The sequence below is a fragment of the Fukomys damarensis genome, unplaced genomic scaffold (assembly GCF_012274545.1).
Source record: "Fukomys damarensis isolate Sample0158 unplaced genomic scaffold, DMR_v1.0_HiC HiC_scaffold_17, whole genome shotgun sequence".
Classification (NCBI taxonomy): Eukaryota; Metazoa; Chordata; class Mammalia; order Rodentia; family Bathyergidae; genus Fukomys; species Fukomys damarensis.
In genome coordinates, this window is record NW_022900929.1 from 2,866,826 (window position 1) to 2,888,856 (window position 22,031).

General features: G+C 46.0%; 1 protein-coding gene across 1 annotated transcript; it reads left to right on the forward strand.

Annotated features, from left to right (window-relative positions):
* Positions 1 to 2: 2 nt before the first annotated feature.
* Positions 3 to 21,549, forward strand: Eif3b (eukaryotic translation initiation factor 3 subunit B; the record flags this gene model as incomplete). The annotated part of the gene is made up of 19 exons (XM_010642856.3): positions 3 to 315; positions 4,744 to 4,936; positions 7,647 to 7,766; positions 8,092 to 8,149; positions 8,330 to 8,458; positions 8,686 to 8,843; positions 9,549 to 9,680; positions 9,763 to 9,829; positions 10,428 to 10,474; positions 12,072 to 12,282; positions 13,550 to 13,622; positions 14,710 to 14,832; positions 16,057 to 16,135; positions 16,696 to 16,834; positions 17,763 to 17,888; positions 18,341 to 18,418; positions 19,185 to 19,293; positions 19,431 to 19,547; positions 20,250 to 21,549. Coding segments are annotated over 18 exons (2,259 nt in total), but the record flags the coding sequence as incomplete, so codon positions are not given.
* Between the last annotated feature and the right edge of the window lie 482 nt (positions 21,550 to 22,031).

Below are 22,031 nucleotides of genomic sequence, written 5' to 3' on the forward strand. Positions count from 1 at the left end.
GCGCGCCCGAGGTGGAGCGGAACGAGGGCGCCGAGGAAGAGGCAGAGGCTGGGCCGGAGTCCGAGGTAAGTGCCGAGCCGGCGGAAGAGGCAACTCTTCGTCCTGCCTTGTCGCCCCCGCCGCCTTCTACTGAGGATCCGGCGCAGCAGGTCGAGGCCGAAACCCCGGGAGAGCAGGCTAGCGAGCAGTTTGCAGAGGAGGCCGGGCCCGAGGGCAGCGCTGCCGAGGCCGAGCCCCGCGCAGTGGAAAACGGCGACGCGGATGAGCCCTCCTTCAGCGACCCCGAGGACTTCGTGGATGACGTGAGCGAGGAAGGTGAGAGGGGCGAGCGTGGCTGTGAGCGGGAGGAACATCTGCCTATAGATGACTTCTCTTCTTGGGGCGGGTTTTTTGTGAGGATACGTGTTGTTTTCTTCCTTAGAAAGAGGGGTCCAGAAGAGATCATTGGAGGACCCAGTTATTTGCAACACAGCCGCACAACTGGGGAGGGGTAGAGAGCAGGGTAAATTCCAGTGTGTGCAGGAAGAGCAGCTGGAGGCATAGTTGGGCAGGACCTCTGCTTCCCGGGCCAAGATCACCAGAGCTGACCAGCCAGACCTCTCGGAAAGTGTCAAGTGCTGAGCTGGGTGCCTCTGCATCCTCGCCCCACAGAAGTGTCTTAGTAGAACAGTGCCAAGCAGAACTTATCAAATTTCCATCTGTTTCTCTAGTTACTCCCGTAGGTTTGTAGGGCAGACCACCTTCCTTACGTTGGCAGATTGCTTTTCCAGGTTTTAGCGGTTTGCTTTGCCTTTCCTACTGTGGTTTTACAGGCATTATTTCTGCTTCCTACATGGGAGCTTCCTTGCTGAAGTGACTTCTGATGATTGCTGGCTGTGTTTTTTAAAGCTATTTTAATTCTCCAAGCTGGAATTGCATCATCAATTCTTATACGTGTTAACTAATTTAATGCCAGAGTGCAAAAGACAAGAGAGAGCACAACTGTTGAAGTAGACAGTGAAAATACATCAGTTTGACATTTAGACATTTTTAAGGAGCTACCAGTTATTTTCACCATTATTTTATGAAAGACATTTTAGAATGAGAAACAAAAAGAACTACCACATGTCTTCAGACTTTGGGAGCATGTAGTGTGCACCCCTCACCCTCACAGATGTGTGTCCCACCCTTCAGGTGGGGCAGGTTGCTGGAGAGTCACACTAGTCTCCTGCCCAGTCCAGTTGTCCCTTCAACACACCAGTTTATCTTACATTTTGAGATCCTAAGTTTTGACAAAGTGGTGGCTCCCCTTCTGAATCCCAGGACTCAGGAGGCTGAGGCAGGAGGATTGTTGTGTGAATTCAGGGTCAGCCTGGGCTACATAATGAGACCCTGTCACCAAAAAAATCCTAAATTTTAACTGAGTGTGGTGGTGTACCCTTGTTATTTGAAGATCATTTTGTTTTTCAGTTTTTTGAGACAAAGCCTTGCTGCATAGTTCAGGCTGACCTTGAATGCACTATGTAGCCCAGACTGGTGTCATGCCCTGTGATCTTCTGCCTCTGTCTCCTGGGTGCTGGGATTTGGTTGTGTCTTCTGACAGGATCTTTCTGTGCAGTTCAGGTTGGCCTTGAAGTTACTATGTGGCTCAGGCTGGCCTTGAACTGGTCATCCTCCTGCCTCAGCCTTGAGTGGTAGTTACAGATGTGTGCTGCTATGCCCTGCTCAGTTAAGGTTTTTAAAAAGTATTGCTTGAGCCCATCTAATTTGCAGATTCTAATATGGATTATTTGCAGAATTCGGTGTTTGACAGTCAGGGGACAGCAACCTGAACACATGGCTGTCCAGACTGGGTGTAGCCACTGTGGCCTCTGGGTGTCAGAATGGTCTTGCTGTCTGCAGTGTTGGCCAGAGTGAGTGAGAGGCAGTTGGTCTTGAGGAACTAGAACTTAGTGATCTTCCAGTTTTCTTCCTGCCTCCTGGTTGTGGTGTGCCCCCCAGGATCAGAGGGCATCTGGGGAAAGTAAAACTGTCTACATTCTTCTCCAAAATGGACTGGATTTTAGGAAGAGCAGTGTGGAGTTTGTCTTGCCTCATTGTTCTCTCCCACAATCACACCTTAATCTGTATCTTTCATTCTCTTCATTATTTCAGATGCCTTTATTGTTTGGCTAGACAAATGTGTGATCAAAATTTTTTTAACTCCAAATGTCTTCTTTGGCTCACTAAGTATTATAAATCTATATTTTTCTAATTTAGTTTTGAAAATTCTTGGAGCCACACTGGGAATCCAGGAGTCAGGAGTACCTGATAGTGAATGAGATAGGCCATGTGTTGTATAATTACTTCATTCCTTTCCTTAGCTGTGGGCAGATTTTACAGACTGAGTAGACACTTTGAGCTTGTGGGAAAGAGTCCACAGTTTGTATAGAAGCTAAGCTTTTTATGATAAAAGTTTTGTAAGTTTCAGATGCAGTTTAATAGGCCATTTAATTGTATGCTGAGCACCTTTTAAAAGTGTCCCAGAGATTTTACTGCAGCTTCTATATCAAGGATTTCTGGTAATGCTGTGTTTCTGAACTCCCCTTGCCTTGATTTTTTCTTTTTGCCTGACTTCAATTTTAGCGACTCTGAAATTCAGGTGCCAGTTACTTGGGAGAGAAGGAGGGGTTGCTGAGAATGACCCAGGGCCTTGCACACACTAAACACACCCACTGAGCTATATCTTCAGCTTAGTGGTTATTGTTAAGGCAACTTTTTAATAATCATTCATAGACGTGTTGAAATTACTTAGAAATGTTTTATGACAGCTTGCTGCTTAAAACTATTTTCCTCTTTTGCACTCCCCTTCCTGCTTTGCGTGGTTGAAGCAAATGGGCCCGCTAGGCAATGCACTGTACCATTAAGCTACATATCCAGCACCCCCACTTAGCCCCCCAGTGTCTTGCTGCTTTGCCCAGGCTGGCCTGGAATTTATGGTTTTCCTGCCTCAGCTTTTGAGGTAGCTAGAATCGGGTGTGCACAGCTATGCCAAGTTGAAAAAATGTTTTAACTTTTTGTTAGAGATAATTTAAAACACAAGCAACAATAATAAAAATAAAACAGAGTGTAGAAAATTCACTTTTTAACCTTTTTTTGGGGGAGGGGGTTAGGTGGTCTCAGATCCTCCTGCCTCTGCTGATTGCTGGGATTAGAGGTGTGCACCACCATGCCCAGCCTCTTTTTAACTTTTGAGAAAGAAATAGAACAAAGTATTTTCTGATATGTGTCATCGTATTGAAATTCTGGAGTATAATAAAAAAATTAGTGTGATAATTAGCTTCCAGAACAATTAGAATTTCATGTAGCAACCATTTTTGGCTATTCAGAAATTACCTAGTAATCATTTTGGCTGTGTGTACTGGTGTGGTTTCACCTGGAGATTGCACTTTGATTGCAGCTGTAAAAAGTGTCTTCTCCAGCTCCTTGAATTTACAGCCTTGTAGGCAAGCTACCTGGGCTTAGGATGTGCACAGAACCACAGGAGATGGGAATTTGTTGCATTTCATTTGAGTCTCACTTGCCTTTGTGGCTACCTCCAGCAGGTGCTTGGGTGTTTTTAGTGGTGCTAGAGGGGCTTCTTGGTCCCCAGGGCTGGGACTGAGACCAGCCTCACACAGAGTAGCAGACTTGTTTGTTTTTCTCCTGTTTTTCTTTTTAACAACTAACCTTCTATTTCTCATACTCTAGCTGGCTGTTCTATGGAAATGAATCAATTTTAAGAACTTTGAATACTCAAGATTTAGACTTTAAAAGTAGGTGGCATAAATGCAGCACATTTTGCATTTTTAGGTATAGTTATTAACACATGGAAAGTTTACCCATGCTGTCTTCCAACCACCATCCTAAGCATTTGTACACTTAATGTGTACAGTCATCTGATGCTTTCTCACTGCCCTGTCAGGCATTTCACCAATTTTAAGAGTCCCTGTATGGTTCAGGCTGCCTTGAACTCACTAGGTAGCCCATGCTGGCCTTGAATGCACAACAATCCTCTTGCCTCAGCCCCCTGAGTAGTAGGGTTAAAGGTGTGTTCCATCACATCCTATAAGATACATCATTATTTTGTGTACCAATAAGAAAAAGAGGAAATGCTATTAATTACACACTTAGAAGCTTATATATTCTTCTAGTTTATTTAATTAGTTAGTTGCCGGGGTCTGCCCTGAACTCATGACCTTGGAGGCCTAAGCCTTCCAAGTTGCTGGGGTTCAGTTGTATACCATAGTCTCTTAGTTTAAATAATATTCCTACCCTGATACTTTCCATACAATAGGATGTACATACTTGGTTTCTTTCCCACAACTCCTAATAATTTTGGGACTTCCAAAGTGATGTGTCTTGGTATGCTGCTGAGAGGAGTTGCTAAGTGACTCGGGTTGGGTTTTAAATCTTGGAGTGCCTGAATTATAGGAATGTACAAACATATCCAGTTCATGGCTTCCTATATTCACAGTAAAAGCAGATTAGATCATTCATGCTTTGCTTTCTGGAAATTTGTTCAGTGTACGAAGCTAACGTATGAGTGTGGTTCTTGATGCTTTGTTTTTTGGATGAAGAGGTTTGAATCAGGATCACACTACATAGTTCAAGCTGGCCTCAAACTTGCAGTAATCCTTCTGCCTCAGCTTGCCAACTGCTGGGATTACAAGTGTGTGCCACCACACCTGACTGTTTCTTGGTTTGTTTCTTAAATATCATTTGACAGTTCTTTTACTCACACAGAATTGCTTGGTGATATACTCAAAGACCGACCTCAGGAAGCAGATGGAATTGATTCAGTGATTGTAGTGGACAATGTTCCTCAGGTGGGACCTGACCGACTTGAGAAACTCAAAAATGTCATCCACAAGATCTTTTCCAAGTTCGGTAAAATCACAAATGATTATTATCCTGAAGAGGATGGAAAGACAAAAGGGTGAGTTTGCTGTCTTGTCACTGAAGTAGCATTTGTGTTTTGTTGATGATCACCCTTTATGGGAACATATTGTACACCTATGCTTAACTATATAATAAGGTCATTGATTCAGAAGCCAGCCTAAAAGCTTGGAGAAGCTGAGGTTTTTGGCCCTAGGGTCCTCAGTGGAGAGGGCGGGGCACAGGACAGCTGTTGAGTTATGAGTTGGCTGCTAACTTGTAAAGAATTGTGATTTTTTTTTTTTTGTACTGTTAATCAAACTCAGGTACTTACACTTGCGAGGCAGGCGGCGGCACCACTGAGCTAAATCCCCAGCCCAAGAGGAATCTGGACTTGATTCTGATTTTACCCTTAGAACAATAATTGACAGCCTCAGTATATACTGGGTAAAAGCTCAGACTGGTCTGGAAGCTGGCAGAATTTAAAGAAATTTTTCCACATAAAATTTTATTTTGACCTTTTTCCCACAATTGAACATCTCTGAAATGAGTGCATCTTACAGTCCGAGTGAAAGTGTTGTGTTACCACTTAAATAGCAGCACTTAGTGCTACCTGAAATAGTAGTGTATCTTTTAAAAATGGTAATATAGGTGTGTGACCTGAGGTTTGCCTCTTCTCTCTTTTTTTGGTACCGGGGATTGAACTTGGGTCCTTGCGCTTGCAAGGCAGGCCACCGAACCGCTGAGCTAAATCCCCCGCCCAGCCCCTGCCTCTTCTCTTAAAACTTGGTCTTCCATGTTGAGAAATTTTGTTGTAATCCCTGTGTTCCTTTTTCTTTGGTATGATACTGGAAATTAACTCCAGGTTCTTCACACTGAACATCTCCAACTCTCTCTCTCTCTTTTTTTTTTTCTTTTCAAATTTTGAGCAGAGTCTCACTGAGTTGGCAGGCGAGGCTTAAACTTGTGATCTTCCTGCCTCAGCCTCCCAGAGTGCTGGGTTTAATGGCATGTACCACCATGGCCAGCTTTTTAAAATTGTTTTTGCAGTGCTGGTGATCAAACCCAGGCCTTGCACATACTTGGCCAAACACACTACCACTGAGCTACAACCCCAGCCTTCCTTGATCCATTATGAATGCTGTGGTGTTCTGTTGTCTGTAAGGTGTCCTTTTTGTTGGTGTACACCTAACCAATCTTGTATCCATGTCCTAAGCCAAGTGTAAGAGTTTCTTTGTTGCGCCCAAGAGCAAGATTGTTGAGTTGTGTACAGTGTCTACCCTTTGTGCCCTGTTGGGTGCAAGGCTAGTCAGAGTGGCTACTGCTGGCAGTTAACAGAAGTTGTTTTGCTGCTTCCCAGTCCCATTAGACCTTCTTAAGAGTGCAGAGTGGTCTTGTGGGAGTGTGAGGATGATAATGGTCAGCTTTTGTTTGGTTGGGGTTTTTGTTTTGTTTTGTTTTTATGGTTCAGGGAATTGAACCCAAGCTTCTTATGTGCTAGACAAATGCTCTGCTACTGAGCTGTATATACCCTCAGCTCAAATTCACTTTTTTGTTTTGTTTTGTTTTTTTTTAAGGTAGGGTCTCACTATGTAGTTCAGACTGGTTTTGAACTCATTATATAGCCCAGGCTGGTCTTGACCTCACAGCTATCTCCTGCTTCTGCCTCTGGAGTGCTGGAATTACAGGCATGCACCACAACACCTGGCATGTTTGCTTTTTAAAGTTAAGGTTTTGAAGTTTGTAAGCTATCTAGAACAGGGCTAAGGATAGGTTCAGTGGTGCTGCCACCTGCCTTGCAAGCGCAAGGTCCCAAGTTTGATCCCCTGTACCAAAAAACTACCTAGAACAGTTTGTTTCTGGAAAAATAATCAAGTATACTTATGGTTGAAAGCTTTATGCTTTGGGAAGTGGCTTGAAGGGTAACCTTTGACCAATAGTTGCTGTTTTATACGTTTACCTATTCAGTAATGAAATCATCCTCTAAAATCCTGTGTAATTTTGCCTATAATGCATAATGGCAGACTTTTTTTTTTCCATTTTGAGACAGGGTCTCACTATATAGTTCAGGCTGGCTTTGAACTCACTGTATAGCCCAGGCTAGCCTGAAACTTGCAGTAGTCCTGCTTCAGCCTCCTGAATGCTAGGATCATAGGTGTGTGCCACCACACCCAGTGTATAATAGTGAACTATTGTTAAAAGCTTCAACGAGGTAATTGATAACCAGTAAACTTGCATAGTTTTTAATGTGTACAAGTTGATGGGTTTTGACTTACTTAAATATGAATCCATCCACAATTGAAGTAACACGCGTTTTCAGCCAGACATGGTTATGGAACCCTGTAATCCTAGCAGTTGGAGAGGCTAAGACAGGAAGATCATAAGTATAAGCCCACCCTAAGCAATTTGGTGAGATAGTGTCTCAAAAAATAAAAAAGGGTTGAAGATGTAACTTGGTGCAGAGGGCCTTGGGTTTGATCCCAAGTACCATCAAAAAATAAAACAAAACAACAAAAAGAAAAAAAAACCCACACGTTTGTTAACCTCTCTAGATTCTGACTATGATATTAGAGACTTTAGATCTCTCAGTTAGGATGTCATTCTTGTCTGGGAAGCTGCTTGGCCTGTGGGTTGTGCTATTTCTCAGTTTAACTGTCTCAGGGCCATGGCAGTGAGATCCTTAGTGATAGGTGAGGCCTCTGGTGTACAACGTATGGCCTGCCTAACTTGACAGCTTGCATGTGTGCACACTGCCTGCTTACTCACTTCAGATACATCTTCCTGGAGTATGTGTCTCCTGCCCATGCTGTGGACGCTGTGAAAAACGCTGATGGCTATAAGCTTGACAAACAGCACACGTTCCGGGTCAACCTCTTCACCGATTTTGACAAGTGAGTTCAGACTTGACCTCAAGAATGTGAGAGCCAACACTCACCACTCAAGGGTGGTTCATTGCTTCACAGTGGGCGCTGGTGGCTTTTTGGCATCACAGACAAGAGCAGTAGTTTCACATCTCTGCCCCATGCTTCCAGCCAGTGGACCCCTCATCAATTCTTAGGGCAGCTGAACACTGGTCTGTCCATCTGTCTTCCCTCTGTGGAAGGGGCAGGGCGGGGCTGCCTGGGTACACACCAGATTGCTGGCATTGTGCCCCCCTCCCACCACCAAATTCAGTCACCAGTTAGTGCTGCTTAGTAGTTGTCTGCTGTCCTCCAGGTACATGACGATCAGTGATGAATGGGATATTCCCGAAAAACAGCCTTTCAAAGACCTGGTAAGTCACATACTATCTGTATTCTAAGTAGTTCATAGAAATGCTGACTAACTTGAATAGCAATCATGAGAAATGAAACATTGCTGGCAAAATTTGTCATCTAAAGGCAGTAGCTATGAGTCAGTTTTCTTGTGTTAACATTGATGTTGTTAAATCCCCTTCTTTTTTTTTTTTTTTAAGGGAAATTTACGTTATTGGTTGGAAGAGGCAGAATGTAGAGATCAGTACAGTGTGATTTTTGAGAGTGGAGACCGGACTTCCATATTCTGGAATGATGTGAAGGACCCCGTCTCAATTGAAGAAAGAGCGGTGTGTATTTGTTGCATCTGGCACCGACCTGTGTATTTCCTTGAGGAGAACTTTATTTCAGAAACTAGTAAAAGAGCTGAAAGAGTGTTTCTTTCTAAGAACATTTTTATTCGTTTTTCAGCTTTGAAGTAAGTTCTGAGAAGTGAAAAGTAGATTCATTGCAGAAGAGGAAGGGTTTGTGTCTGGCTTTTTTGTTGTGTTCATGCTGACCCTGCCTTGTCCCACAGAGATGGACAGAGACGTATGTGCGTTGGTCTCCCAAAGGCACCTACCTGGCCACCTTTCATCAGCGAGGCATCGCTCTCTGGGGGGGTGAGAAATTCAAGCAGATCCAGAGGTTCAGTCACCAGGGGGTGCAGCTCATCGACTTCTCACCTTGTGAGAGGTGAGCTGTTGGAGGTGTGGGTGCTGTCTTCATTCCTGCCTCGTGCCAGCCTTCTTTGGATGATTTTTAAGCTTTTGTATGTTATGGTTAATTTCAATTTAGTATAAAAATTGCATGAAGAACCCTACATATTTTCTCTACTAAGATCCTCCACTTAACATTTTGTTTGTTAACATTTGTTTTCATTTCCTTTCTCAAACACCTATATAAGCATTTTCACCTGAGCCATTTGGGATTATTGCAGTTCCCCTGTCTGCATTTCACATTCTGAGGTTTCAGGTAGCCACCCTCAGCCACAGCACAAGAATATTGCTGTATGTCTTTTAAGAGAGAGACCACATTCACATAACTTTTACTTATTGGTTTTAATTTTTTTTGTTCATTTAATTTTTTTGAGGCAAGGTCTTGGCTATGTAGTTCAAGCTGGCCTTGAACTCACTGTGTAGCCCGGGTTGCCTCAAACTTGGAGCGATCCTCCTGTCCCAGCCACCTGAGTGCTGGGATTACAGGTATGCACCACCATGCCTGCCTTGAAATAACTTCTATTACAGTATGTTAAAATTGTTCTGCTTTATTGTTGAGTTCTTACCTTGCCTAATTTAGAAATTAATGTTACCATAGTTAGAAATGCACTAAAAAAAGCAAATACTATATATACAGGGTTTGGTGTTACAAGGCTCTGCTAAGTGGGCCCCTCTCTTACAGGTACCTGGTGACCTTTAGCCCCCTGATGGACACTCAGGATGACCCTCAGGCTATTATCATCTGGGACATTCTCACTGGGCACAAGAAGAGAGGTTTTCACTGTGAGAGCTCAGCCCACTGGCCTATTTTCAAGTGAGTAGACCACAACAGTTGACTCTTTTGTACCTTTTCTTTTTTCCTTATTGTATCCTGGGACTTCTTTTCTTCTTCTTAGATGGAGCCATGATGGAAAGTTTTTTGCAAGAATGACGATGGATACCCTTAGCATCTATGAAACTCCTGTGAGTGATTTTAGTGATCTGACAAATGAATCTCTCCATTGCGCTTAACCAGCAGTACTTGTGTAAGAGAAAGTAGCTCTGATGTTTGATTTGCAGTACAGTGAAGAAGAGATGGAGCTTAGTGCATGCTTCCTGCAGCCCTCAGTGCAGGGTTGAGCTCCTGAATCATGCCTACCCTGCTGTGTGCTATGGGCATTGAGGTTAGAGAGTCAATAAATGACTTGGGCAGTATACATCTTACTGCTGGGGTGAATTGTTTTGCAGGTCACCTGTCACCCTGGGTGAAACTGCTCCCTAGACAAACTTAAGAGCATTAACTTTTTTTAAAAAAATGTTTTATGTGATTATAACTTGGGTGTGACGATGCACACCTGTAATCCCAGTTCCTCAGGTAGCTGAGGTATGAGGATTACAAATTTGAGGACAGCTTGGGCAGCTTAGCACAACTGTGTCTCAAAGTAAAGAATAGGGTTTGGGATGTAGTTCAGAGGTAGAGCACCCCTTGGTTCAATCCCCAGTGCACAGAATTTTTAAAAAATATGTGCAATTGAAACATTTGCACACTGTACTCAACTATAATCCTCTTTCTTTTGGGCAGTCTATGGGTCTTTTGGACAAGAAGAGTTTGAAGATCTCTGGAATAAAGTAAGTGAATGTTTGTATCAAGTTGATCTGATTGTGTTCTGGCTGCTGTAACAACACCACAATGTAGGTAGCTTCATACAGCAAAAGTCTTCCTCTCCGTTTGAGGGCCGGAAGTCTGAGCTTTGGCACCTGCAGACTCTGAGAGGTGGGCTTCTCTGTCATCTCAGGTGTTGAAAGGGACAGCCCTCTGGGGCCTTTATAATGTACGGGTACAAAGCTGCTTCACTGAAATCCCTCTCTTTTGACCAAATTATCTCCCAAAGGCCCCATCTAATGCCATTGTCTTGGTGGTTAGCATTTCGGCATGTGAATATTTGGGGTACACAATACTTAATCCACTGCATTGGTTTTATTTACTCTTCTTCCTTTAGCACTCAGCTTTTAGGCAGTTGGAAAGAAACGTCACTTGTTGGGATAAACCCAGGGATGGCACAGTTGGTTCCCTCTTCTGTCACTGCTGTGGTTGTGACATTTCCCCTTCCTTTGTATACTTAAATAAATCTCTCAGGCCTCAGAGTCTCAGGCTGTATCAGTCTTTGACCTAGAGTGTGGGACGTGGGGCTTTGAAGGAAGTAACTTGGGTAAAGGGTCTTGCTTTCTGGTTTGGGTGATCTGTGGGTGGCTGGTAAGCATCAATGCATTATAGCTCGTTCTTGGTATCGAGTGGTTATGTTTTTATCCAAAGGCTTCTGGGGCTGGCCAGTCTTGAAGCAGTAAAGTGCAGCAGTCCAAGGACCCTAATGTGTCTTCTTTTGTTTTTACATTCTTGGGTACAATTTGGGCTTAAGCCAGGATGTTGGCTCTCAGTAAATACAAAACAGAATATAGCACGTGTAAAGATGTTTTCATTAGATAAACAATAACAGCAGTATTCCTACAGATGATTTAAAATGAGTATAGGGATTGTCCTTGTTCATCTTCAGTCTTCTTACACTTTTGACTGGGGAAATCTTAATTTTTTTGGGGGGAGTGGGTTTGAGACAGGGTCTAGTTACAACTGCCCTTGAACTCACTATGTACCCCAGTCTGACCTCAAACTTGCTGCAATCCTCCTTCCTCAGCCTCCCAAGTGCTGGTGTTACAGGTGTGTGCCACCATGCCTGGCTTTTTATAATCTTTGGATTAATTTAAACTCAGGGCTTGGGATTTAGCTCGGTGGTGCCGTCACCTGCCTCACAAATGAAGGGTTCTGAGTTCAGTCCCTGGTACCAAAACAACAACAACAAAAAAACAGGGTGATCTTCCTACCTCCTGAGTGCTGGGATTATAGGTGTGTACCACTACACCTGGCTTTAGCCTGAAATTTACTTGTAGGAGTATGTAGTGGCTCTGAACTGGGTCAGTCTGCCATACAACAGTGGGCAGAGTTAATAACATCTTCTACTGCCTGACTGTTAAAATGGTGTGGCTGCGTCCCAGAGCCATGAGCACAGCCAAGCTACAGGCAGAATGCCAGGAGCAGGGCTCTTGCCCCATCCATGGGACAGTGTGCCTGAGTGTCGTCTTTACACAGCAATTGAGTTCTGTTGCACTCTTTTGCTTTTCAGTTTTACAATCAGTTAGTCTTTGGGTGACATTTTCTTTCTTTGTCCTGCAGAGACTTTTCTTGGTCTCCTGGTGGGAACATAATAGCCTTCTGGGTGCCTGAAGACAAGGATATTCCAGCCAGGGTGACCCTGATGCAGCTTCCTAGCAGACAAGAAATCCGAGTGAGGAATCTCTTCAATGTGGTGGATTGCAAGCTGCACTGGCAGAAAAATGGAGATTACCTGTGTGTTAAAGTAGACAGGACTCCAAAAGGAACCCAGGTAAGTGGATGGCAGTGGGAATGGATTTTTAAAAGACTTGGTTCTAAACTAGCTGTTTTGTTTGAAAGATGTTAATGGCTATATTTTGTTGTTAAAGTTTGTGGATTATTTTCAGATCCACCAGGTATTGAAAGCATTTAGCTTACCATTTTATCATTTTACTTGAAGGGGATGTTTCTTTTTCTCAGTGAAAGAAGGCTTTAGCCTCCCTCCCTCCCTCTCTCCCTCCCCCTCTTCTTCCTCCCCCACCCTTAATGAAGCTAGGGCCTTTGAACTGAGCTCCAGCTCCAGACACCTGTCTCTTTCTGTGATGTCAGTTCAGGGTTTACAGTTTGCTTTTTAAATACCAAGAATAACATATTTTACACAGTACAATACCCAGATTTCTTTGTTTTCATCATTTATTGTTTACCTTATCAGTGTAGTGGTACCTTGGCTTATGAACTTAATTCTTTCCACAGTTCTGTTCAAATGAATTCTGTGACCAGAATCATGGGAAGAAGTTCATGAACCGAAGTACCGCTGTAATTGCCTGTATTTTTTTTTTCTAATGGAGATTCTAACATTGATTTTTTTTTTTATGTGATTCACATACTATTAATGCCAATTCAGTGGCCACTCCTAATTCCAGAACATTTTTATCATAACCCCAGAAATTCCCTGGCTGTTAGCAGCTGCCCTTCATCCCCTCCTCACCCATGACACCTGCTTTCTATCTCTGGATACCCCACTTCCGGCTTTTCTCACTTCTTGTGTCCTTACAGTTCATGTGCTTTGTTCTTTCTTTTGTAATTGAAAGTTACTCCCTGGTGGGATGGATGACGTTGTGTTCATCTACTCATATACTGGTGCTGGTGCCCTGCTCATTGGCTCAGGTTCTTCCTTGGATCCTGGGGCAGGAGGTTCCAGTGCATCTCAGTCATTTGGTCCCATTAACAGCTGATTAGGGCACTAGGGAGCTTGGCTGGTGTGCTGCAGGGTGCATCAGTAGAGCTCTTGTGTGCAAGTAGGATCTTTGAGTGACTCCCTTGAAGTAGAGTCCTGGGCAGCATGAGCATGGTCACAGTCTGCTGAGGCCACGCCTGTTCATCCCCCACAGAATTAGGAACTGCTTCCTCAGGGGAATGGGACTGTGGTCATTTCAGGTGTCATGTGTTTGTTGTGTGTATGAGTACTCTTTTTTACTAAATTCCTCAGTTGTTCTTTTAAGTCTTTTAGAATAGCCAGAATGTCAGCTTCCTCTTTGTTTTTGTTTTTTAATAAACAGGGTGTTGTCACAAATTTTGAAATCTTCCGAATGAGAGAGAAACAGGTACCTGTCGATGTGGTTGAAATGAAAGGTAAGTTTTAGTCATTGTCTGAGTTTGATCCTCACCCCCACCCCTGAAAAAAAAAGTTAAGATTTAGTTACTTGTATGTAGCTGGATGGGCCTTCTGGGTTGCCTTACACTTGGCTTCTGTACCTTCAGTGTGAACTGAGCAGTGATTTCAAGGCTCAGCCCTCCCCGTGAACACCCACCTCTGAGTCACAACACATGTCTGAGTCCCAGTTTTGTTCTTGTGCTTTCCACTTGCAGTCTTTAAGTTGTTCATTTGCTGATTGAAGCAACTTTCTCTCCCTTCTCTTCTCTGGTTTGTAGCAGAGGCTCATTGTTTTCACTCATGTACGGGGGTGAGGGATGGGTCTGCATTCCATCTTAGGACACAAAGCAGGGATCTTACATATGAAACATGTTCTTAATCTAATAGAGGTGGGTTTGATTTGGTTTGGTTGGTTTTTTAAGGGCATCTTGTATTGAAACCCAGGGCTTTATGCATTCTAGGAAAGTGTTTTTTACCACTGAGCTACATCCCCAGTCCTTTATATTTTATTTTGAGACAGGGTCTTGCTAAGTTGCCCAGACTGACCTCTAATTCGTGACAACACCTACCTCGGCCTAAGAGGGCTGTTTCCAGTATATGCCACTGTGACCAGCCCTGTTTTTTTTCTAAGAAAAGAAATGTTAGCTGTATTTCTCAAAGCTGACTTTACTTCCCTTGCTGTTCTGACTAATTCAAGCTACTCAGTAATGTGTTTCTGCTTTTAGCTGGGCATCAGCCTATGTATTTAGTTTGACTTTTGAGGAAAAGAAAAAGTAGAAAGATGAGAAGATGTACTGTGTAGCTGTGTGTCAGGGTGCAAAGGAGGTGACAGTCTTCTGTGCAGGCACAGCACTGCATGTAAGAGACGATATCCCCGAGCCACACCAGATGTCAGCATTTCCCACTCTGTGTTTGACTCTTGGTAAATTAATAAATAGGTCCTTGCAGTGAGATTGAGAATTTTTTTCCTTCTGTTGACTAATAAATATCTTTTCTTAGTACTGAGCAACTAAACTGATCAGGATGTTTTCATAAATGTTCACAAGGGGCTTTCTTTGATCACAGAAACCATCATAGCCTTTGCCTGGGAACCCAATGGCAGTAAGTTCGCTGTGCTCCATGGAGAGGCCCCGCGGATATCAGTTTCCTTCTATCATGTCAAGAACAACGGGAAGATTGAGCTCATCAGTAAGTGGTGTGACCCATCTCGGGCTGGCCTGGGGACAGTCACTGTAAATGCTTGGCTGGGTTCAGGTGACATTGTGCAAGGCTTCTAGTTATAGTGCAGCTTTTGAGAGCTGCCCAGGCCTTCAGCTCTTCCTCAGCCATGGTTCTGAGTGACTTTGGCTCTGTCCCAGGGCACAAGGGTCACCTTGTGGACATGACTCTGCCTTGCCTGGGTCGGTTGCTCTGCTCAGGGTGAGCCTGCCCCAGGTTTCTGAGCCCCTCACTTGTGCTCTCCTGGGAGGGCCTCATCATTCCCATGTATGTAGTGGCCCTGAGGATGCTGCTTCTCACCTGGTCCCCTGTGTCCTTTGTGCTCCACGAAGATCAACGCATAGGGACTCAGTAGGTGCCATGGGATTAAGCAAGCACTGGCTGCTTCACGCAGTTGTACATAGAAAGGTACCCTTTACCTGAATTTTGCTCAGGACACCTTTAATGAGGCTGGTTTTCAATTTTGTGTCGTCATTTGCATCTTGCCACGTGTTAGGGACCATCAGGACTCCCACAAAATGAGCACTCCTACCACTTTACAGTTGGTCATTGGAGTGGCTATGAGGATCCTGCCCGATAGGGTGATTTTCCCACCACCATCTCTTCCCCTCTTTACATGTCTGTTCTTGGAGCCTCCTGCAGCTAGAAAGAAAGGCACCACAGCTTGTGAACAGCCTGAGTGCAGTTGTGGGGCTGAGTGGGGCAGGACATGCAGTCCAGGCAGGCTGGCCTTGGTTGTGGGGTGAGTGTGTGTAGGAAGATGATAAACTTAGTTTCTGTGACTCCACAACTGAAAAGAGGAATTGGGAATGTCTAGAGGGCCTGTGGTCTTGTGGGGGTCATGTCCCTGGTGATCTGCTGGGCATTGTGGACTTGCCTTGAACAAGTGGTAGCTATGATAAGTACAGTATTTACTGTGGGGGAATCCTTTGTCCACTTGGCTTGGGAAGTTTAAAAAACAAGCATAGCTTCAAAGTATCCCTGTGTCCCTCTTCTCTTTTTAAGAATGGCTCATAACCTAAGCTGTAGCTAAATGCTGGTCCTTCTGGAGTACTTTCAGAAGTGGCTGGCTAGTCAGGTTGATGGGTCAGTGAGTTCTGGCTGTGAGTCTTTTTCCAGACCTTTCCTAGGAAGCATTGCATATTGGCCAGTGAACCATTGGCTCAAACTCACAGGGATTTTGTTTCCTTCCAGAAATGTTTGATAAGCAGCAGGCAAACACCATCTTCTGGAGTCCCCAGGGTCAGTTTGTCGTGTTGGCTGGTTTGAGGAGGTAAGTCCTTGAGGCGCTCTGATTGGGAGGATGGGACATTGTCCTGATCTGAGAGCTGGGCAGGGAATTGCTAGCACTCTTGTGGATGCCTGTGCAGATATTCTTCTGCACTTAGAAAGGTCTTGCTGGCCATCAGTCATGCTTTGGAAAACCCCGGGTCTACCACCAGGACAGGCATTTTAACTGCACAGCTGTATAGCTCTCATGTCTCCTGTTGTTCCTTGCCATTACATCTTAAAGTGGAGCCATTCAGCACACTGCCTCTGAGTTCCCTGCTCTGTTGCAGACTTGTTGCTGTAGTTTTGGAGGCGTGGTTAGCCTACCCGTAACACTTCTTTAGTAATCACAGTACGTGGAGCTTTATGTGCCCTGTCTTCGTCATAGTTCCCAGTCTCACAGCTTCCTCCCAAGAATGTCACCATGCTCGTTTCCACATAAACTCTGCAGCTGAGGCAGAAGTTTGGGTGCCCCACAGCCAGCAGCAGCCAGCTTCCCGGTCCCTGTGGGGACCCTGGTCCTTGAGGGAATGTGAGAGGCCTGACTGCATGCTGTCTTGACAGCATGAACGGGGCCTTGGCATTCGTTGACACCTCAGATTGCACTGTCATGAACATCGCAGAGCATTACATGGCCTCTGATGTCGAGTGGGACCCCACTGGACGCTACGTGGTCACTTCTGTGTCCTGGTGGAGCCATAAGGTAGGGAGAAAGACCCAAGTAGCCGTGGCCATGTGGGCTAGTGGTGATACGTGGGGCCTCTATTCGCCTCTCCCCAGCTGTCAGTGTTGGCTCTCCTGTTTCTGATTTCCAAAGAGCCACTGTTAGTGTCTGTGAGAGTGGGAGGGGGTGGCGATCCAGGGAGAGCAAGAGTATGCAGGAGCAGCGCTCACCTGTAGGAGGAATCTTATCATGGGCTCACAGCCCCAGAGAAGGCTGCCTTTTCTGGAAAGGGGTGCCATTGGCTTTAGCCTCTCACAGAGCCATTACCGAAACGTTTGCAGCTCCATCTGCAAGAGCTTGAGCCATGTCCTGTGGCGCCTCTTCCACCTTCTCACAATGCATTCTGCCAAGCCCCTGGGGTTGTACAGCTCTGAGAGGCATGTTTTTGTGTTTAAGGACTTTTTTATTGAAGGTATTGACATTTGAACTAGTTCATGCAAACAGATCCTGTGAGATCACACGGAGTAATTCTGTTTAGTGAAGACAGTGAGTTTTCAGGACCCCTGACTGCAAATGCCCTGGAAACAGGGTCTTGAATAGGGTTATTTTTGGCTGGCAGACTGGCTGGCTTTTTTTCTTCCTTCCTTCCTTCCTTCCTCTTTCTTCATTTTTGCTGTTTGAGGGGGTTTTATGGTTGCTTGGGGGGTTTTGCTGTTTTGTTTTGTTTGTTTTTGTTTTTTGCTTTCATGGTACTGGGAATTGAACCCAGTAACTTTGCCTTGAGCTACATCTTTAACTCAGTAAGTTGCCCAGACTGTTCCCTACTGTGTCACAAATGCCCAGAGAGCATCTTTTGGCATGTGCACTGGTTGCTGCTTTTGGCTCTGTTGGCAGCTGAGGCTCTGGGGATTCTGTCTCTGTGAGCTGATGGAGGGAGTGGCTCAGGGCACCCCCTGCTCTCTGATAGGTAGACAATGCCTACTGGCTGTGGACATTCCAGGGACGCCTCCTGCAGAAGAATAACAAGGACCGCTTCTGCCAGCTGCTCTGGAGACCTCGGCCCCCAACACTCCTCAGCCAGGAGCAGATAAAGGTCTGGGTTTCCCTTCAGGCTCAGGGTGTGGAGGCCATTTTGGTACCAAAGAGAAATGTTTTTTCCTGTTACTTTAAGGGTGATGACTGGGGAATGAAAGCAAAACATTTTGGGGGCTCTTGGGACGATGCAAGGGTGGACAGGTAGAGAAGAGTAGCTTCAAGATAGTCAAGATGACCTTGAAGTTGTGCCTGGAAGTTGTGCATGGACTGGGGCTGGAACACAGCCTTGAGGACTAGTGCAAACACGCTGGGATTTTGGGAGTGGTGCGGGAGTGGGCCAGTGAGAGGGGAGTGTGAATCCCAGGACAGAGTTGCTCCATGAGGTAAACTCTGAAGCGAAAAAGAGCAAGACTATTCAAAGATCCTTTGAATCACTAGGGACATGACTCTGAAAGTTGTGTTTGTGCTTCTTGCTCTGAATATTAATCCTGAGTGACTTGTCTGATTCAGCAAATTAAAAAGGATCTGAAGAAATATTCGAAGATCTTTGAGCAGAAGGATCGTTTGAGCCAGTCCAAAGCCTCAAAGGTGAGCCTCTTTCTGGGAGCTGAGGAGGCTGCTGATGGCCGCTGCTGTCCTAGGATGGCATAGGAGGGCTGCTGCTGTGCAGTGAGGAGTGCAGCTCTTCCCCCAACACCAGCTTGTTCTGTGCGTGGGGTAGACCAGCAGGGGCAACTTTGGGGCCAGTCCTGGCACTTGGAACAGGATGGCCTGCCTGCCTGGCCCTGTTTGTGGATAGCTGCTTTTCAGCATAGGTGATGGTGGGGGCAATGTTAGAAGAGAAACATAGGAACAGATATATCCCACAATTCCAGCCTGTTTGTTTGTTTAATCAGTACTGAGGGTTGAACGCAGACCTTTGCAGTGAGCTGTATTCCTCAGCCCTTTTTAAATAATTTTTTTAAAATCTTGAGGCAGGGTCTTGCTCAGTCACACTTAAGTTGCCCAGGCTGGGCTTGAGTTTTTTGTTGTTGTTGTTGTTGTTTTTTTTTTTGTTTTTTTTGTACTGGGTATCGAACTTGGGCCCTTGTACTTGAGAGTCAGGCAGCGGAACTGCTGAGCTAAATCCCTGGCCCTGGGCTTGAGCTTTTGATCTTCCAGTGTTGGCCTCCCAGAATGTTGGGATTATAGGTGTGCACCACCACCCCTAGCTCTTGAGAGTTCTCTTGTGATGCATTGTTAAGATGTCCACTGAATAGATGTGGGTCCTTGTAGGAGGACATTAGCCCTTTGATTATGGAAAGCCCATTGGTGGAGAGTTGTGTCTGTAACACCCCTGGACTTTTGTCTATAGGAACTGGTAGAAAGGAGGAGAACCATGATGGAAGACTTCCGGAAGTACCGGAAAATGGCCCAGGAGCGCTACATGGAGCAGAAGAACGAGCGTCTGGAGCTGAGAGGAGGTAACTGGCAGGTTCTGAGGCTTTGCAGAGAGGAGTGGGCCCAAATGCTGGCCCCAAGACATGGGTCTGCTGCTTCCCATCACGCCAGGCCCAATTGGTGAAGATCCATCTGAGAGTCTTGCTCTCTCACTTCTCAGGGGTGGACACGGATGAGCTGGACAGCAATGTGGATGACTGGGAGGAGGAGACCATTGAGTTCTTTGTCACAGAGGAGATCATTCCCCTTGGGAACCAAGAGTAACCGGAGCACTGTGGTGAGCCCCCACCCCCCATGGGAGCGCCTGGTGTTTCCACTGCCTTCCTGGCCCACAAGGTAGCAGATACCTGTGTGAAGCGGAAATTGAGCTCCAGGACCGCAAGGCTGGTACAGTCTTAATGTGTAGAATGTGACAAAGGATGTGCAGAGCCACTCCTGGGGTTTGATAGCTATTGTCCAGCTGGTTGGGAGATGACATTAGCAGGTGAGCAGATGCCTGGGTTTATGAAGGAGCCATGTCCAAGGAGACCCTGGCAGGTGATGTGAAGTGCCAGGGCAGAGGCAAGAGCAGCTTACCAGCTTCAGGGGCCTTTGCTAGAGGATAGCCTCATGGAATCCAGGAATGAGGAGGGCACAGCAACTGTGACTCCAGTGCTGGCTGTCACCAGCCGGTTCTGAGGGGGAAACATAAGTGTGTACATCCAGGGGCTCAGAGGGCTCTGCTGATAGGGTCTCTAGGGCAAGCCATGTGTCCCTAGGTGCTCAGGTGCAGGCCGAATAGAATGTTGTGGACTTGCAGCTGGTGCCACACTGTAGGTCATTGTGGTCCTTGAGGCTGAAGCAGGTCTTCCACTCTCCCAGCCTGTTTCTGCCATAGCTGCCAGGACTGCTCTCAGGCGAGCAGGTCAGTGGTGGTCCTGCTTAGCAGTTGGGTCATCTTAGCAGCAGAATGTGGAGTAAACGGTTCTTCGTGTTTCAGGTCACTGTGCCGGGCCCTTGCATAAAGCCCTCCTACAGAAGCCTGCACATCTCCTGGTTTTTACCTGTGCTTTCTTTTACTCTGGACTGTGAACACACCTGGGATCCTTCCATCTCGACACAATCTTGTGCCTTTAAGCCCTGGTGTCCACAGTGGGCAGTTTTAAGGCACTGCTTTCACTTTGTCCTGTTTGGATGTCACCACCGCCATGTTTGCGCCTGGACTCCGGCTGCAGCGCTCCCAAGGCTGCTCCTGCTGTGGTGGTGTTTCCAGGGGTCACTGCAGCTGAGTGGTTACTCTGTCCGAGGACTTGTTTCCCCTGTGTGGGCCTGTGTGAGGTGCATCCTGGAGACCAGCAGGGAAGAGCCACCAGGTGTCCAGGAAGTACTGCCTGCGCCTGCCCTTTGGGGTTGGCAGTTGCTCTTGGCAGGCTGAGCGTGGAAATAAAGCAAACCTGTATGAACAAGCTGTCTTTCTCCTCTTTGCACATAGATCATGGCCTTGACCCTGGTGCCTGTTCCCTCCCCTGTGGTAAGGGTCTTTGGCCAGCCAGGCACAGTGCCCTCTGTCCTTCGGCACCCATAGGTGCCCTGCAGGGACCCTTCAGGCAGCCAGCTGGGGAGTCTGTTCCTGCCTTCTCTGACCACGAGTTAGTCCATTGGGTCCAAAGTGAAGTTTCTTGGATTCTTGTTTTCTATGAAGAAACATTTCACCTGACGAGAACTTTACAGTTAGACAAGGTGGAAAGTTTCAGGTGCTTGTGTCTTCTGAGTGTTAGCCTCTCCTGCCAGGAAGGGCAGGAGCAGCCCCTGGTTTGGCTCAGTCCTGCTGTGGTGCTGCAGCTGTCTGCCCTGTGCATTATGGCTTCCCCTCGCCTGCACCTCATGATGCTGGAATCACAGAGGGCCACTGAGGATCTGTTGCCAGGGACATTGCAGGCCCAAGGCCTGCTCAAACTTGCAGGACAGTCTGGTCTCAGGGCAGGGGACAGAGCCAAGTGTGGCCCTTGAGAAACTCCAGGAATTCTGTACTGATGTCTGCCCCCTGGGCTCATGATCAGGGCCTCCATCCTGGCTGGTCCTTTGAATAAGGGATGCTTGGTGCTCTTCCTTTCTCCTGTGTCTTCATTTCACTTCCTCAAGTTCCTCTAAGATTCTGTCACAGTTGGGATCCTGCCATTCAGCCCTTCCCATGCCCTTCACACATTTTACAGCATGGCCATTCCCGTGTTTTAATGTGCCACGGCTTTCTGATTTTATGGCAGTGAGAAAAAAGCATACAGGTCTATCAAATTAACAGATTTTTAAATAGTTTTCAAAAGTTTTTCACTGTTCTAAACTCAATTGTAATTGTTTTACATGATTTGTAAATAAAAAAATTTCTGAAACACTGGTGCTTGCTCTCTTCTGCAGTGGAGACAGACTTCCCAGGACAGCCTTCTGCAGGGAAGTTTCTGTCCTGCCCTGCCCTGCCCTACTCTATGCCTGGCTCATAAGCAGGAGGATGGTTATCCAGGGCTCAGGTACTGGGGGGCCTGGGCCTCCTTGCAAGGCTGTCTCTAGGAAGAGAGTACTGGAACCCCAGACCTGGGTTCTTCAGTCCGTCACCCAGGCCTCAGCTTTGTTTCATTCAGGGCAGGAAGCTGAGGGACGGACAGCCGAGGGGTGATGAGGACTTTCTGATGCCCAGCATTGATCTGGACACCAAGGAAGAGAGGAGGGCTGTGATTGAGCACAATGCTGGCTTTACGTGGTTAAACTGTCCAATTGTTTGGCTCCCAAG